The sequence below is a fragment of the Littorina saxatilis genome, linkage group LG17, assembly GCF_037325665.1.
Source record: "Littorina saxatilis isolate snail1 linkage group LG17, US_GU_Lsax_2.0, whole genome shotgun sequence".
Classification (NCBI taxonomy): domain Eukaryota; kingdom Metazoa; phylum Mollusca; class Gastropoda; order Littorinimorpha; family Littorinidae; genus Littorina; species Littorina saxatilis.
The window spans coordinates 70,400,343-70,415,768 of record NC_090261.1 but is presented as its reverse complement, the minus strand read 5'-3'; the positions used below and the strand labels follow the sequence as shown (position 1 = coordinate 70,415,768).

General features: G+C 47.7%; 1 protein-coding gene across 1 annotated transcript in view; it reads right to left on the bottom strand.

Annotated features, from left to right (window-relative positions):
- Positions 1 to 15,426, bottom strand: part of LOC138952392 (zinc finger protein 106-like) — a 47,942-nt gene that overhangs the window by 12,910 nt on the left and 19,606 nt on the right. The window contains exons 10-13 of the mRNA XM_070324060.1: positions 14,441 to 14,686; positions 5,175 to 5,363; positions 4,455 to 4,517; positions 3,754 to 3,873 (exon numbers count right to left, since the gene is read on the bottom strand). Coding sequence (XP_070180161.1) covers positions 3,754 to 3,873; positions 4,455 to 4,517; positions 5,175 to 5,363; positions 14,441 to 14,686 — 618 coding nt within the window. The remainder of the gene's footprint in view (positions 1 to 3,753; positions 3,874 to 4,454; positions 4,518 to 5,174; positions 5,364 to 14,440; positions 14,687 to 15,426) is intronic.

Sequence of the window (15,426 nt, the reverse complement as noted above, 5' to 3'; positions counted from 1 at the left end):
TCTTAGTTCCAATTGACTGAGCGCAAAACAAAAAAAGGATTTTAAAACTCTAACCAAACAGTTAGACAATCCAAAACGCCCGGAGCGAGAATCCTCCCGAGACGAGGGAATTAAACCCCAGAGGAGATTGACCAGGTTTCCGATTCAAGGAAATCTGGCCGAAAAACCCGTGAAACCCCCCCCCACCCCCCCATCCCCCAACACACTGAGAAATACCGGAGGTAATCAGAGTGGTCAGAGGCAGGTGGGAGCAGGCCCCCCCTCCCGAAAGGAGAGGGTGCTCGCAAACAACCCAGAGCCACCAGAGGCAAAAAAGGGCTGAACCGAACTGGCCATTTGCACCAGACCACGATGCGAAGCTGCCAAGGAGTACGCCGCCACAGAGGGCGGCCGATCGTGCCTAAAACAGCTGAGAAATAAACACATATTTCATCGTTAAGTCCCCCGAAAGTGGAAGACACTGACTGGTTCTCCTTAAGAGGAGAGGAGGGCTGGGAAGAAAAAAGGAAACCTTATCCGCACGAACAGCTACTACAAAAGCAGTACTACTCGAAGGGTCGACGACCCGCACAGAGGTTTCTAAAAAAGGGCTAAAAGTTACTGCTTGCTATCGGCCATCTTGTAAAAGGCCGAAATCGAAGTCCACCAGAAAAGTAAATTTCTGAAGCGGCTGTAAACAAGCAGCTCCTCACCTCACCTACGCCTGTGACCCCGTCTGGGGTATAGGCCGCCAATAAGCAGCTACCAAACAACAATTCAATTCAATAACAAGAAGGGCAAAGCCCATACGACTCACATGCTTGACCTTCTGCTTTACACATTTTTCCTACCAAAATACATGTGACCTTGACCCAAGGTCAAGGTCATCCAAGGTCATGCAACACAAAGCTGTTAATTCAAGACATAGGAAGTACAATGGTGCTTATTGGCTCTTTCTACCATGAGATATGGTCACTTTTAGTGGTTCACTACCTTATTTTGGTCACATTTCATAAGGGTCAAAGTGACCTTGACCTTGATCATATGGGACCAAATGTGTCTCATGATGAAAGCATAACATGTGCCCCACATAATTTTTAAGTTTGAAACAGTTATCTTCCATAGTTCAGGGTCAAGGTCACTTCAAAATATGTATACAATCCAACTTTGAAGAGCTCCTGTGACCTTGACCTTGAAGCAAGGTAAACCAAACTGGTATCAAAAGATGGGGCTTACTTTGCCCTATATATCATATATAGGTGAGGTATTCAATCTCAAAAACTTCAGAGAAAATGGGAAAAATGTGAAAAATAGCTGTTTTTTAGACAACATTTATGGTCCCTGCGACCTTGACCTTGAAGCAAGGTCAAGATGCTATGTATGTTTTTTGGGGCCTTGTCAACATACACCATCTTGCGAAATTTGGTACTGATAGACTGAATAGTGTCCAAGAAATATCCAACGTTAAAGTTTTCCGGACGGCCGGCCGGCCGGCCGGCCGGACGGACGGACGGACGACTCGGGTGAGTACATAGACTCACTTTTGCTTCGCATGTGAGTCAAAAAGGGCAGGTCTCGCCGAAAGAAAGGCGAACAGGTAAAGGCCCCCCCAAGCCCATAACGTCACAAAGACAAGGGTGAGGGAAAGCCAAGTGAGCAGACGAATTCCGCACGTCTGACGTGTGTCGTCGAAAATCGAGAATGATTATTCCGGATGCCGGCGCTCATGTGGTGCGCGGTGGGTTATGGGTAACCAGGTGGGACAGGGCATAGCAACGGCTATGGCGTCTGTTTTTAGCTTGGTTACCACCCTTGCAAGGGCAGGTAATTTGAGTAGTTTTTCGACATCTAGCATGTGAGATTGAAATCAATGCATTTATGAGAATTGGAGTAAGAATATGTAATTTAAAATTGATTCAAATTAAAGATGATTTCAGCCTGTTGTAACAAACTAACACTCTACTCTGAGAAAAAAAAAATTCATTGTGTTCAAAATAGATCGAGACAGCAGCAACTAGCTAGCAGCATGCGCTGAGTGTCACTGAGAGAATTATTACACAGTGTACCCCCCCCCCCCCCCCCCCAATTCAAGACTTCCCCTGTCTAAGACCTTGCTTTTTCATATACCTTATTCAAGACTTGTGAAAAGGGTATACTTTTTTTGTGCCAGTCGAAGGGTTGCCATTTCTAGAACGAGGCAGCTCGTTTCCGGAAATGCGGCGCTTTGTTGGAAATCAAATGAGGTTTCGGGAAATCCTGATTATTCCAACTCTGCCCCGGATTCTTACTTTGTGCCCGACATGCATACGACATGTGTAATAGAGTAAGAGAGAGGATGAAAGTCGCTTGTTCATTTCAATGCTTGTTATTCTCTCAGGTGCCAGGAGAATGGTTGGGAATAACTCTCACTGACTCTACTACACTTGTCACAGCATTTAGACCGCTTACTTCCCTTTGTTTATTTGATCTTGAAACGGCACTCTGCCTTATTTGTTTTACTCGGTGGACTCTCGTCTTAAGGCCAAAAAAAAAAAGTTGTATGTTTCTGGTAACATGGCTACAAAAAATAGGGTAGGTAGGTATGTATTTTTTTTTCTTCTTTTTTTTTGTGTGTGGTCAGGGTAGAAAATAACTATACAGTGACGCAAAGAGACTGGACTTACTATACAAAGAGACTGGACTTACTATACCAAGAGACTGGACTTACTATACCAAGAGAAAGACAACACATTACAAAACACATGAGACAAAAGGGATGCGGGGTTATCCCCCTTGTGTCGTCTGCCGTCTGTAACTTTTGTTTTGACGCTTTTTTTCTTCTTTTTTTTTACAAATGCAATAAAAAAAAAGTCTAGGGTCGGCGGGAAAAAAACCAGGTAGGGTCGGGTGACCAGAGACATACAACTTTTTTTTTTTTGCCTAACCCCCCATTATGAGGCTTATATCGCGCGTATTCCGTGGGTACAGTTCTAAGCGCAGGGATTTATTTTTTTATTTTTATTTTATGCAATTTATATCGCGCACATATTCAAGGCGCAGGGATTTATTTATGCCGTGTGAGATGGAATTTTTTTACACAATACATCACGCATTCACATCGGCCAGCAGATCGCAGCCATTTCGGCGCATATCCTACTTTTCACGGCCTATTAATCCAAGTCACACGGGTATTTTGGTGGACATTTTTATCTATGCCTATACAATTTTGCCAGGAAAGACCCTTTTGTCAATCGTGGGATCTTTAACGTGCACACCCCAATGTAGTGTACACGAAGGGACCTCGGTTTTTCGTCTCATCCGAAAGACTAGCACTTGAACCCACCACCTAGGTTAGGAAAGGGGGGAGAAAATTGCTAACGCCCTGACCCAGGGTCGAACTCGCAACCTCTCGCTTCCGAGCGCGTGCGTTACCACTCGGCCACTCAGTCCACCCAGTCCACCCAGTCCTTTCAAGCCCTCATTTTCTCAGATTTGTGGAGGTCTTGAGGGGGGTTCCACTGTACTATCCCATCAGACTTTGCAGGTAAGGTACAATACTCAGCCAAAACAAACACATTGAGTCATTTTATTGGAGTCCACTGAGACAAAAGGAGGGTTCCACTGTAATATCCACTGGCATCCCTGTATTGTGAGGACAAAATGATCATCACATGTTTTGGTTCAGTATTGTACCGTCCCTGCAAAGTATGATGGGATATTAATGGCTTGCCCCCGTGCATTTCGATGATAAAACGATGAGAACATCTAACACCACAGTTCTATTCCTCCACTCACCTTCAAGTCGTAGCAGCGTATGAGTTTGTCATAGCCAGCAGAGAAGAGCAGGCCGTTGTCCACACAGACGCTTGTCACAATACCCTTGTGGTCGTTCAGCTCCCACGCAAAAGCTGCCGTCTGAAACACATTCACACACAAAAATGTTCTAGACACAGGACAAGAATTGGAACAGCTCCCATGCTGCCGTCTGAAACACATTCACACACAAAAATGTTTTAGACACAGGACAAGAATTGGAACAGGTCCCATGAAAATGCTGCCGTCTGAAACACATTTACACACACACATTTTGGACACAGTGACAGGACAAGAAATGGAACAGCTCCCATGCAAATGCTGCCGTCTGAAACACATTTACACACACACACATTTTGGACACAGGAAAAGAAAAAGAAATGCTCCCACACAAAAAACGCAACAGAACAAACGGCTACACCTGAATCTGACGTACACTTTCAAAGGCACTTTCTCAAAAGATTCAGTGAATACAGGTTGCAAAAAATCACATATTGTCAAACAAAAGGCATACACACAAACCAGTTCTCAACAGAAGAGAATTCACTCCTGAAACTAGCTTACTTTTTAATCTGAGCTGTGCATTATTTCTATGAATGCAGGTTGTCCTTGCCCCCTCACACACATACACACACCCACACAGCAAAACACACACAAAATCTTCAAGACTTTCATGGACTTACGTGGACGTTGTGAGCCATGACTTTCCTGTCTCCAGAACCGCTCAGCATAAAGTGATCCAACATCTGCACAAAAAAGACCCTGTAAAATCCTTCAATATTTTTTTTTTGTTTTTTTTTTTTGTGCAGCAGTGTATAATTATGACATTAACTAGAAATTTCTTCCCGAGAACATATTTTTGCAACCCCTTCAGCTTTTCACACTATTGGGTTTCAAGCTCATCAGGTCAGGTCTGTCTGTCTGTCTGTCTGTCTGTCTGTCTGTCTGTCTGTCTGTCTGTCTGTCTGTCTGTCTGTCTGTCTGTCTGTTTGTCTGTCTCTCTCTCTCTCTCTCTCTCTCTCTCTCTCTCTCTCTCTCTCTCTCTGACGGTACAGGGCAAACAGCTTGCACAGAGGGAAAATGCAGTCTAGCTGTATGATCCCAGCAGACACATTCCCTGTCCCCGTCTCTCTGTCTGTCTGTCTGTCTGTCTGTCTGTCTCTCTCTTACAGGGCAAACAGCTTGCACAGAGAGAAAATGTCTTGCTGTATGATCTCATAACACATTCTCTGTCCCTGTGTGTCTGTGTGTGTCTGTGTGTGTGTGTGTGTGTGTGTGTGTGTGTGTCTCTCTCTCTCTCTCTCTCTCTCTCTCTCTCTCTCTCTCTCTCTCTCTCTCTCTCTCTCTCTCTCTCTCTCCTTTACCCCCCCTCCCCACACACACACAGTCTACAAGCAACTTACACAGAGAGAAAATGCAGTCTTGCTGTGTCTGCTAATGATCCTGATGGGCAGGCCGCTGTTAGCATCAACAACGTGGATACTGGCATCCTGGGAAGCAATGCAGAGAAGACGCGTGCTGCCCTCTCGTGTCCACGTCATGCAGTGGATGGCGCAGTCGCTGGCTTGAAAACAGCGAGTCTCTTGCAGAGTCTGAAATTTAAAGCCATAATCTGTCAAAAATCAAAAATTTTAGTAATACATTTTCATTTGATTAATATACTTACCAATTCACATATAGCAATTTACCTCAGTTTAGTGCTAGGACGCTTGTACGCATCACCTTGGTAACAAGGGAAGCAACCCTAAAAAAGAATGGCCTTGACCCTTTAGAAGAACCACTTGACCGGGGTCACTTCCCGTGTGCGTGCGCATAAAGTGACGCCATGTTATCATTCCCTTTGCAGCGATTTAAAAACACGCCTTTCTTTTTTATATATATATAGCGGGGTAGGAGGGAGGGACTCAGATATGTGAGTTGGCAAGTACAGGCAAATCCAGCTAACTCACAAACGGTTAAGTCAAAAATTCGCTTAGCACACAAAGAAATTCTGGTCCGGAATTATCCCTCTTTATCTATGTGTACAAAGTACCCTGAGCTCGAAATGGGATTTCTCTTACGTAAGTCGAAAGACGGATAGCACACAACAGAAAGTCAGTCCCAAAAACAAAGTTTACTCTATATTTACTATAGCAACTCGAAACACGAAACTTGGCGTCTCACACTAGCGCATTGTGTAACCTTATTCCCTTCTCTACACGGACGCCACACCGACTGGTCAGTCGGCACGCAATAAAGTATGAACTGAAGTTAGGAGGGGGCGAGGAGTAAGGAGGGGGCGAGGAGTAAGGAGAATTATCCAACTCCAAGAAAACATTCTGAAAAAGGTGGGGAAGTGGTGACAAGGCAGTGAACGCACTCACCATGCACTGACATCATACGAAAGCAGCCACACAAACACAGCACAGAGGCAGAGGCAGGTGTGCAGATGCTTTGTGAGAATAAGGGTTGAAAACCAGTTTGAATAAAAAAAACAGCAGATAGAGCCGCATGTCATAATCATTCTTCTTGTCTGGCTTTATTGACTGCATGCCGATCTTGTGGCAGTGACTTTTCACTCTTCAGTCGGACTGTACACAAACCGCTCTCACTCTCCCTCACTGACTACCCTAAGCCCTGACAACTGATCCTTGGAAATTGTTTGGAAGAGTACACCTCTCTATTTCTCTCCAATGCTCTTCCTGCTGACTTCAGTGACACCGGACACCCCACTGAGTTTAGCCAGCTACCCCCCCCCCCCCCTCTCTCTCTCTCTCTCTCTCCCCCCAGCCATGTACTGTTTGGTGCTGTGGCCAGAGAGGTGTCACCGGCTAATTGAGGCCAGCTGCACTGTTCACTCAGAGCAAAACTAGTTGACTGTGTCTAACTTTTGACAAAGCAACACAACTGAAGGGTTCACAGATTAGGTAACCGACTCACTGGTCAAGGCTGCAGGGAAACAAGAGTATCTTGTCAATGAAAGAGGTTACACACAGATACGCGATGCTGAGAACGGTGGCCGATTTTTCACTCTCTTTCTCGGAGGGCCTTCATCATTGCAGGGACTGCTGTAAAGAAATGCTTGCTCAGAAACTAACTCTTTTTGCATTGAAACATGCACCAGAACTGGTGGACACCATCGACAATGTCAAACATGAAATCGAAGCAGTTTGCTTGAGGAAACGGTCGTCAGCAACTCAAACTTCTCTGTTTTCTTTTTTTAAGAAAATCCGAGGTGACTTTCTTTGTGGCCCCGCCCCCTCCCTCTGTAAGGACCCCCCTCCATAAGGACCGATTTTTGTCAACATTTTCAAGGTCGCTAGAGAGGGGTTCCACTGTACTATGACCAAGTCGAAATTTCGGATAGGACACAATAACAATTCGGTCCCTTCAATTTCGTCTTATCCGGATTTGCCTGTATATTAATCAAATGAAAATTTATTACTAACATTTTTGATTAAATTACATATACTCTACCAACTCACATATAGCAGATTGCTACTATAGGTGGTGGGAAGAAACTCACTTTAAGAAGCAGGCAAAACCTGTCCCGCCGCTACCAAAGCTGGTAGAGCGTTACTCCCATCCTGACGCCGGCTGGCAACGTCGCGCAAGTAATAATTAAGAAAAACGTCCTCCGACCTCCAGTAGGCGGATTCGAGGACTTATGACAGCCTTCCGGATTTGAGAACAGCCAGGGAAGACGCCCAAGCTCTTGCCTCATGTGTACGAGCAGAAGTGAGAGGAAGGACTGACTGCCCCCCCCCCCTCCCCCCTTTCTGGTTTTGCCACCAATCATACGCTTGCCGGATAAGCGTTCAGATCCACCTGGCTAAGGTAACCCGAGACACATCTTTGCTACGAGCAGTGTTAAGTGATATAAACAAGAGTTTTTGTTCTTTAGGTCGTGAATGCCGAACGTGGAACTGAGGCGATTGACGAGTAGCTGATGGTCGATCGTGTCGAAGGCCGCGGAAAGGTCCAGCAGCACAAGGGCAGAGATGAGACCGCTATCTGTTGCGTTCAGGAGGTCCGTGGTGATTCGCAGGAGCGCCGTCTCGGTGCTGTGGTGAGGGCGGTACGCTGATTGGTACACTGGCATCAGCGAGTTCTGAGACAGGTGGGCGCTCAACTGCTCCAGGATGATACGCTCCAGAAGCTTGGAGAGGAAGGGCAGGTTGGACACAGGACGGTAGTTCTTCAACTCGTTGACGTCAAGGCTGGGCTTCTTGATGAGTGGGCGGACAACAGCAGACTTGAAGCAGTCGGGAACGACGCCTGTGGCCAGGGAGATGTTGATGATATCTGTGATAGACGGCAGGAGCTTGTCCAGACACTTGGTGAAGAGGAAGCCTGGCAGGGGGTCTAGCTCGCAGGTCTTGATGGCCGTCTTGGTGATGAGTCGCTTGACGTGGTTTTGAGTGACAGGCTGAAAGCACGTGAGGGGGGAGCCGGAGAAGGAGGGGGAGGGTGGGGACGGGACGAAGGGCTGCTGATCGAGTGTTCTCCGAAGCTTGTCAATCTTGTCCTTGAAGAACTCCGAGAATAACTCCGGGATATCTTGTGGTGGGTGAGCAGTGGGTAAGGGGGCAGCGGGGGAGGAGCCCAGGAGAGAGGACATGATGGAGAACAGCTCCCTGGATGATGAGGCGTTGGTGATGCGGTCGTGGAAGTGCTCGACCTTGCCCTTTACCAGATGAAGAAAAGCCTGAAACGCCAGAAAAACCGCCTCGAGCTCCAGAACATTTATGTGAAGCTTCGCCTGATCGGCCGTCCACAAGCCCGAAGCCGTGTGGTAAAACAGATGGGCGCCCCACCCCGAAAGCGAGGCGTCCGTGAACAAGTCCTCGTCTGGAGGAGGAATCGAAATGGGAACGCCCTGAGAAATCCAAGGAAGAAGCCATTGATTCGTGGTCTGTGCAAACCAGCCCTCTAGGGGAACTGAGACCTGCCAACCCTGGACTGACGGGTTCCAAAACGAGCTCAGGGAGGCCTGAAAAGGCCGCTTGTGAACTCTGCCTAACGGCACTAACGCAGACATCGACTCCATCTGCCCGAGCAGTGATGTCAGAACGCGCACGGGCGCTCGTTTCTGCGAGGACAGGGATGTGAGATAAGCGTCTGAAGCTTTTCTATCCTCCTCTGTGTAGGGCGGACAGACCAATCCACAGTATTGAACCTCATCCCTAGGTAAGAGAAAACCAGGGAGGGAGTAAGTTCTGACTTGATCAGATTCACCGAGAACCCCAGATCGTTGGCTTGGCTCAGAACGAACTGGGTGTGAACCCGGCATGATTCCGAGTCCTGAAAGTATCAACGAATCGTCTAGGTATGCTCTCAACCGAACGCCCTTCTTGCCGGACAAGTGCGCAGAGTTGGCGAACCACCATTGTAAAGATCCAGGGCGCGAGAGAGAGACCGAACGGTAGAGCCCTGAACTGGTACACACGATCTCCCCACCGAAATCTCAACCACTTCCGGTCGGATGGGTGAATGAGGATATGAAAGTACGCGTCGGTCAGATCGACCGACGTCACCCAGTCGCCAGGTCTGAGTGCGTTCCTGACTGACACGGATGTCTCCATCGTAAAACGGATCTGTCTCAAGAACTTGTTGAGAGGAGACAAGTCCAACACGGGACGCCAGGCGCCCAAGGCTTTTGGAACGACGAAAATCCTCCAAAAAAAACCCGGGGAGCTGTGGTCTAGCACCTCCTCCACGGCCTCTTTTTGAAGAAGAGACACAATCTCGCCCTGAATAGCGGACCTCGCCTCTGAGTTGGCTGATGGCCGAAAAGGTGGAGGCATTCTCGTCAGATCTCCCCACCGAAATCCTGAACCACGAACGCACTATCCCCACAATCCACTGGCTGTTTACCTTGAGTAACCAGCGATGAATGACCCTGGAGGGGCCGCCCGCCACCACAAGGATGGGGGATGTGGGGACTAGCGGTTCGGGGGGGCATCATTGGGGGTGAGGCTTACGCCCCGACCCCCTGGACTTGCCAAAAGACGGACCCTTCTTTGGGTAAGGGACGCCACGGCCCCGACCCCTTGAAGATGAAGACTGACCTTGAGCCTTGCCCTTAGAAGACGCAGACTGTTGTGTCTTGGGGGGACCATGTTGCTTGGTCTGTGGGTTGACAAACCCAGCATGCGCGATCCTGGAGATTGCCAAATCCCGTGCGTCACGCATCTCCTTCTGGAGAGCTTCAAGAGAGGGCCGCCCAAGAAGAGCACCCTCCGTGAAAGGAGAGATCTTCAATGCCTCGATCGTAACCTTATCCTGAATCTTGGATCCAGTAAGAAAAGCGGACCTGCGAGAATGAACCGAGTGTGCATAAAGCCCAGCCGACAGGCTCATTTGTTCTGCTGACACTTTGGCCAATGTAGCGAGCAAAGTAGCTACATCATTCTCCACCGCATCTTTCCGAAACTCAAACGGAACGAGAGAGGTAGAAATAGAACGCGAGAGGGCTCTTTGGATTGTCTCCGACAAGGAGGACAGTTCCAGCAAAGATCTGCCCGTTTCTTCTAAGGACAAAAGAGTAAGTTCCGAACACGGAACAGCTCTGTCCCTACTGTAACCGTCTTCCCGGAGAGAAGCTAATTCCGGAGTCACCGGAAGTGTAGCCCGCGGAAGAGCAAACGAGTTGATAAGGTTGACTGACTGAGAGTTCAACGTAAACTTCCGGCCAGATTGGACAGCGGAAGTCAGTTGCTGAGAGGAAGAAAGCCAAGGCTTGACTACATCCGGAGCAGCACCATGTGCTACCAAAAGTGGAACTGTATCAGCGCGCATGTTGGCATGAGATTTGGACTTGCCCAAGACCCTTGACATCTCCCAAGCAACAGATGGAGGTACCCGAAAACGAAAGAAGTGAGAATCATCCTCCGGCGAACGGAAATCTCCCAAAGCCGAAGGTGGCGGAACGGACAGACCTGCCGTAGACACCACCCCTTCCTCGAAGTAGCGAAAAGCCACTTCAGCCGCAGACGCAAGAGCGTGAGGCAGCTTGGATGGTAGACGGAAATTGCTATCTTCCTCTTGCAGAGAAGTACCAAAATCCGACTGACCATCCATCACATCCGTGTTACCCGGAAGAATGTCACCGTATTGACTACGATAGTCAACCAGAACATCGACCGGAAAAGAAGCCACATGCGGGATGCTATACCCGTGATGTGACTCCCTACGGACGGCTTCCTGCCCAATGGCCGGAAGCTGAGATTGTTGTGTCGCCGCCAACTCGTATGCGGAAGGGGACGACAACAGATCCCTTTGCATTTCCGGGTCCCTTCCCTGCTCTACCCGACCGCGAGAACGGAAGGTAAGAGGCAGGGGGTCGGAACTTTCTCCCCTTGCCCGTACAACGGGGGGGGGGGGGGGGGGGATACTTTCTCCGGTAAACGCGCCTCACGTTGGCGGGAGAACCCCGCTACTGGTGAGGCATAAATACCTTTTTGGCCGGAGTGACCAGAAGAGGAAGCAGCACCTGAGGGAACCCCCCCATCGCCGGGAGACTGACAAGCGTGAACGTCAGCCCTAGTCACAGTCACCGAGGGGGGAACCTTAACCCTGGCGAGAGAAGAAGAATCTCCTACCCCCTGCGGTAAAGAGAGAAACTCCTCCCGCGTGGACTTGAGATCCGCAGACAGCGCGTTGATTTGCGCGCTCAGAGTCAATAGAATAGAGGAAACCTCAGGAGAAACAACAGGGTTACTATTGGCAACCTCCGAAGGGAGGGGGGTGCATCAATCTGTACGTCGAACGATTTCGAAGAAGTAGGATCAAAAAGCTTAACGCTAGATGGTTTAGGCTTTCTAGAACTTTACTTAGGCGAGTGCTCAGCAGCTGCCTGCTTTGTTAAGCTCTTCTTCTTGCCGCTGTCAGACATGACGGCCAGTAAGTCAACTTGTTTAACAAAACAAAACAAAGACGACAAACTCAGGCAAAGACGCACAGACCGAACAAATTACAACAGAAAAATTTGGAATTATCTCACCCAAGACAGCCGTAGGTAGAGAGAGTGGTCGGGAACCAAGGTGAACAGTCTCTGCTAAGTAAACAGCAGAACCGTGAGCTATGAAGCTCGAGCGTAATCAGCACACGTCCACCGCATGTAAACGCTTGGAAAGGAATGATAACATGGCGTCGCTTTATGTGCACGCACACGGGAAGTGACCCCGGTCACGTGGTCCTTCTAAAGGGTCAAGGCCGTTCTTTTTTAGGGTTGCTTCCCTTGTTACCAAGGTGATGTGTACAAGCGTCCTAGCGCTAAACTGAGGTAAATTGCTGTGAGTTGGTAGAGTATATGTAATTTAATACAGGATGAAATAAAGAAAATGAATGGTTGGAATGAGAGACCCAATGCTTTGCAAAGCTACTTATTATTGGCATTAATTTGATGGTGAATCAGCCAATCAAGTTTGTGCTCCTTCTGACCTAATTTTTGAAACATGATTTGACATTGTCAAGAAAGCTTTGTCTAAAACCGCCTTCATCCTTCATCGCTGAGTTAAGATGCACGATGTTGATTCTTATTGAAAAGTTAATATTAACAATGCAAATTCAAACAGATGGGTATTCCCAACTCATATTCTTTACTAACTCTTGACTCTCCACAGTGATTCACGAATTCACCCTGCCTTTTCAAGCAGTAAAACATCTAACAAACCTTACTTAACTCATCGTCTCCCAGGTACGGATATATCCGTACCCACACATATGGCTCTATCTGACCACGTACGGATATAGCAGCTCAGACCGTTAGCTTCAGTCGCTTCCTGTAACGTCGATCTAACGCCTGCATTCCAGCGTGTTGATACAGTTTCTACACAGTTACTGCTATTCTGAGTGACCTGGGGCCAGTTTCATAAGCCAGAAACACAGTCGACCAACTGCAGTTGTCCGAGAGAACCACAGTAATCCGACGTTATCGGGTTTCACGAACAAAATTTCAGTCGGTCGACTGCGGGTCGTCTCACCGGAAGTCGGCCAAACACGGTGATGCTCTCCCCCCAACACTGTGTTCGGCTTACTGCGGTAAACCGAAAATAAATGTAATTATCCGCACAGTCAATGGCAGAATGCTCACACTTTTTTGGATTGTGAGCCAAACCTTGTGATTGTTCTTCGAAATGTATCTATCATGACGCAGTAATCCAGGAGACAAGTCAGGGTTATGTCTTGAAGATGTCACATTATGGCGTAAGAGGGTTTGACGTCACGCGAAGGAATTACTGAAAGTCTCGGTCATTGTTATTTTGAGCGGGCCGAGACTAGTTTTTTCTTCGAAATCGGCCATTTCCACGTGCGAATGAGCAAACGGAAGTGGTAATGTTGCTAAATTTAGCCCTCGACTTGGCCATTCGGATTACTGTACAGTCGGTCGACTGCGGTTGTCCGCGGGTGACGGTGATTCGCTCATGAAACGCGCTTTTCGGTGACACGGCGATCAACCACAGTCCATCGACTGGGCAGTCGATCGACTGTCAGTCGGTTCCCTGCTAGCTTATGAAACTGGCCCCAGGGACAGTCGATCGACTGTGGTTGATCGCCGGGTCACCGAAAAGCGCGTTTCATGAGCGAATCACCGTCACCCGCAGACAACCGCAGTCGACCGACTGTACAGTAATCCGAATGGCCAAGTCGAGGGCTAAATTTAGCAACATTACCACTACCGTTTGCTCATTCACACGTGGAAATGGCCGATTTCGAAGAAAAAACTAGTCTCGGCCCGCTCAAAATGACAATGACCGAGACTTTCAGTAATTCCTTCGCGTGACGTCTAACCCTCTTACGCCATAATGTGACATCTTCAAGACATAACCCTGACTTGTCTCCTGGATTACTGCGTCATGATAGATACATTTCGAAGAACAATCACAAGGTTTGGCTCACAATCCAAAAAAGTGTGAGCATTCTGCCATTGACTGTGCGGATAATTACATTTATTTTCGGTTTACCGCAGTAAGCCGAACACAGTGTTGGGGGGAGAGCATCACCGTGTTTGGCCGACTTCCGGTGAGATGACCCGCAGTCGGCCGACTGAAATTTTGTTCGTGAAACCCGATAACGTCGGATTACTGTGGTTCTCTCGGACAACTGCAGTTGGTCGACTGTGTTTCTGGCTTATGAAACTGGCCCCTGCTGCAGCACAACTAGTCTCGGCTAAAGAAAACTTGGTCAAAATAGGTGGGGTAGAAAGTGTTAAAGGCCCCATCTGGTCAGGCTTTTGCATGGAGTTAGACCATCCCTCCACTTGGTCACATACCAACACTGAACAGCCTGGGTGTTACATGGAGTTAGACCATCCCTCCACTTGGTCACATATGAACAAGGAACAGCCTGGGTGCTCTCTGTGCACAGTGGATTTTTTGTTTTTTTTAAAGATTTAATTTCGTAAAAGGCACTGTTGCCTTTTTCAGAAACGAACTCGTCAAAAGATTCCGACTCACCACAGCAAACTGTCAGGGTGTTGATTTTTGGTATGTGCCCCAGTGGAGGGATGGTCTTATTCCGTGTCAAAGTCTAGCCAGATCAGAGATGAAGAGGCGAACTGTTTAGAAAGGTTTGTTTGATCTTTTTACTGTATGAAAATGCAGGGTGAGTTCGTGAATCAGTGTGAAGAGACTGAAACGCGACCTGTTTTCACAAGTTAATAACACATCAAAACAAGCAGACTCACCTTTAAGTTCACAACCATGACTCCCCCAGTGTCCAATCCAGCATACAAGGCAGACTCAACGACCAACAAGCACATGACTTTTTGCGAGGCATTTAGACCACTGACCACAGGCGGATCAGCAGTGGTCAGGAAGGTGAGGTGAAACTGACCGCCGATGACCACATGTTGTTTACTGTAGCTGCCCGCTGGAGTGACCGTGAAGCAGTGGACAGAGTCCAGAGAGTATTCGGCCAACATCTGTCCTTGCTTTTGACACAAAGAAAGTACACACACACAAAATAAGATTCATACCTGAGACTACAGGGATTGTTAGCAGTAGCACAAAACATTTGTAAAAGCTATGCCTCAAAGACATCAACAAAAAGATAAAAATCAAATTAAATTTCCGACTTGAATGACCTAATTATCTTCAACCACTTTAGTTTAAGCACCAGATTCAAATTCACCAAGATGACCAACTTTAAGATAATTTATAAAACTTAAAGCTATTCAATGCTCTGAGTTTTGCTTTCACTTTCCCCTCCAAACAACATTATCTCCCTTGGTTCATAATCTAGTCCTTACCACACCAATATTTATTTAAAACACATGTAAATCTTCGAACACACAAAGCTACAAAGACAAACCCAGTCCAAGACACTAACCTGTCCACCCCCCCCCCCCCCACCCCACACACACACACACACAACAAGAAAATCACAGGGATCACAATGATTTTAAGTGATCTGCATTGGTTGACATAAACAAATTACAAAAAACTTTTCTTCTTCTTCTTGTCGATCACTCAGATGGAAACACCGGTTCTCCGCGCAAATGTTGCCGTGCGCTGTAGGTCGTCCAGACTGCCATAGAGCTTCCCTTGCACCGTGGTCGCCTCCGCCCAGATCTGGCTCCTGAGGCCATCGTGTAGTGGGCAAAAACTTTTGAAAAGCATATCGCTGGAACGGCAAGTGCATGTGATAAATGAAATATTTACTATACATTTG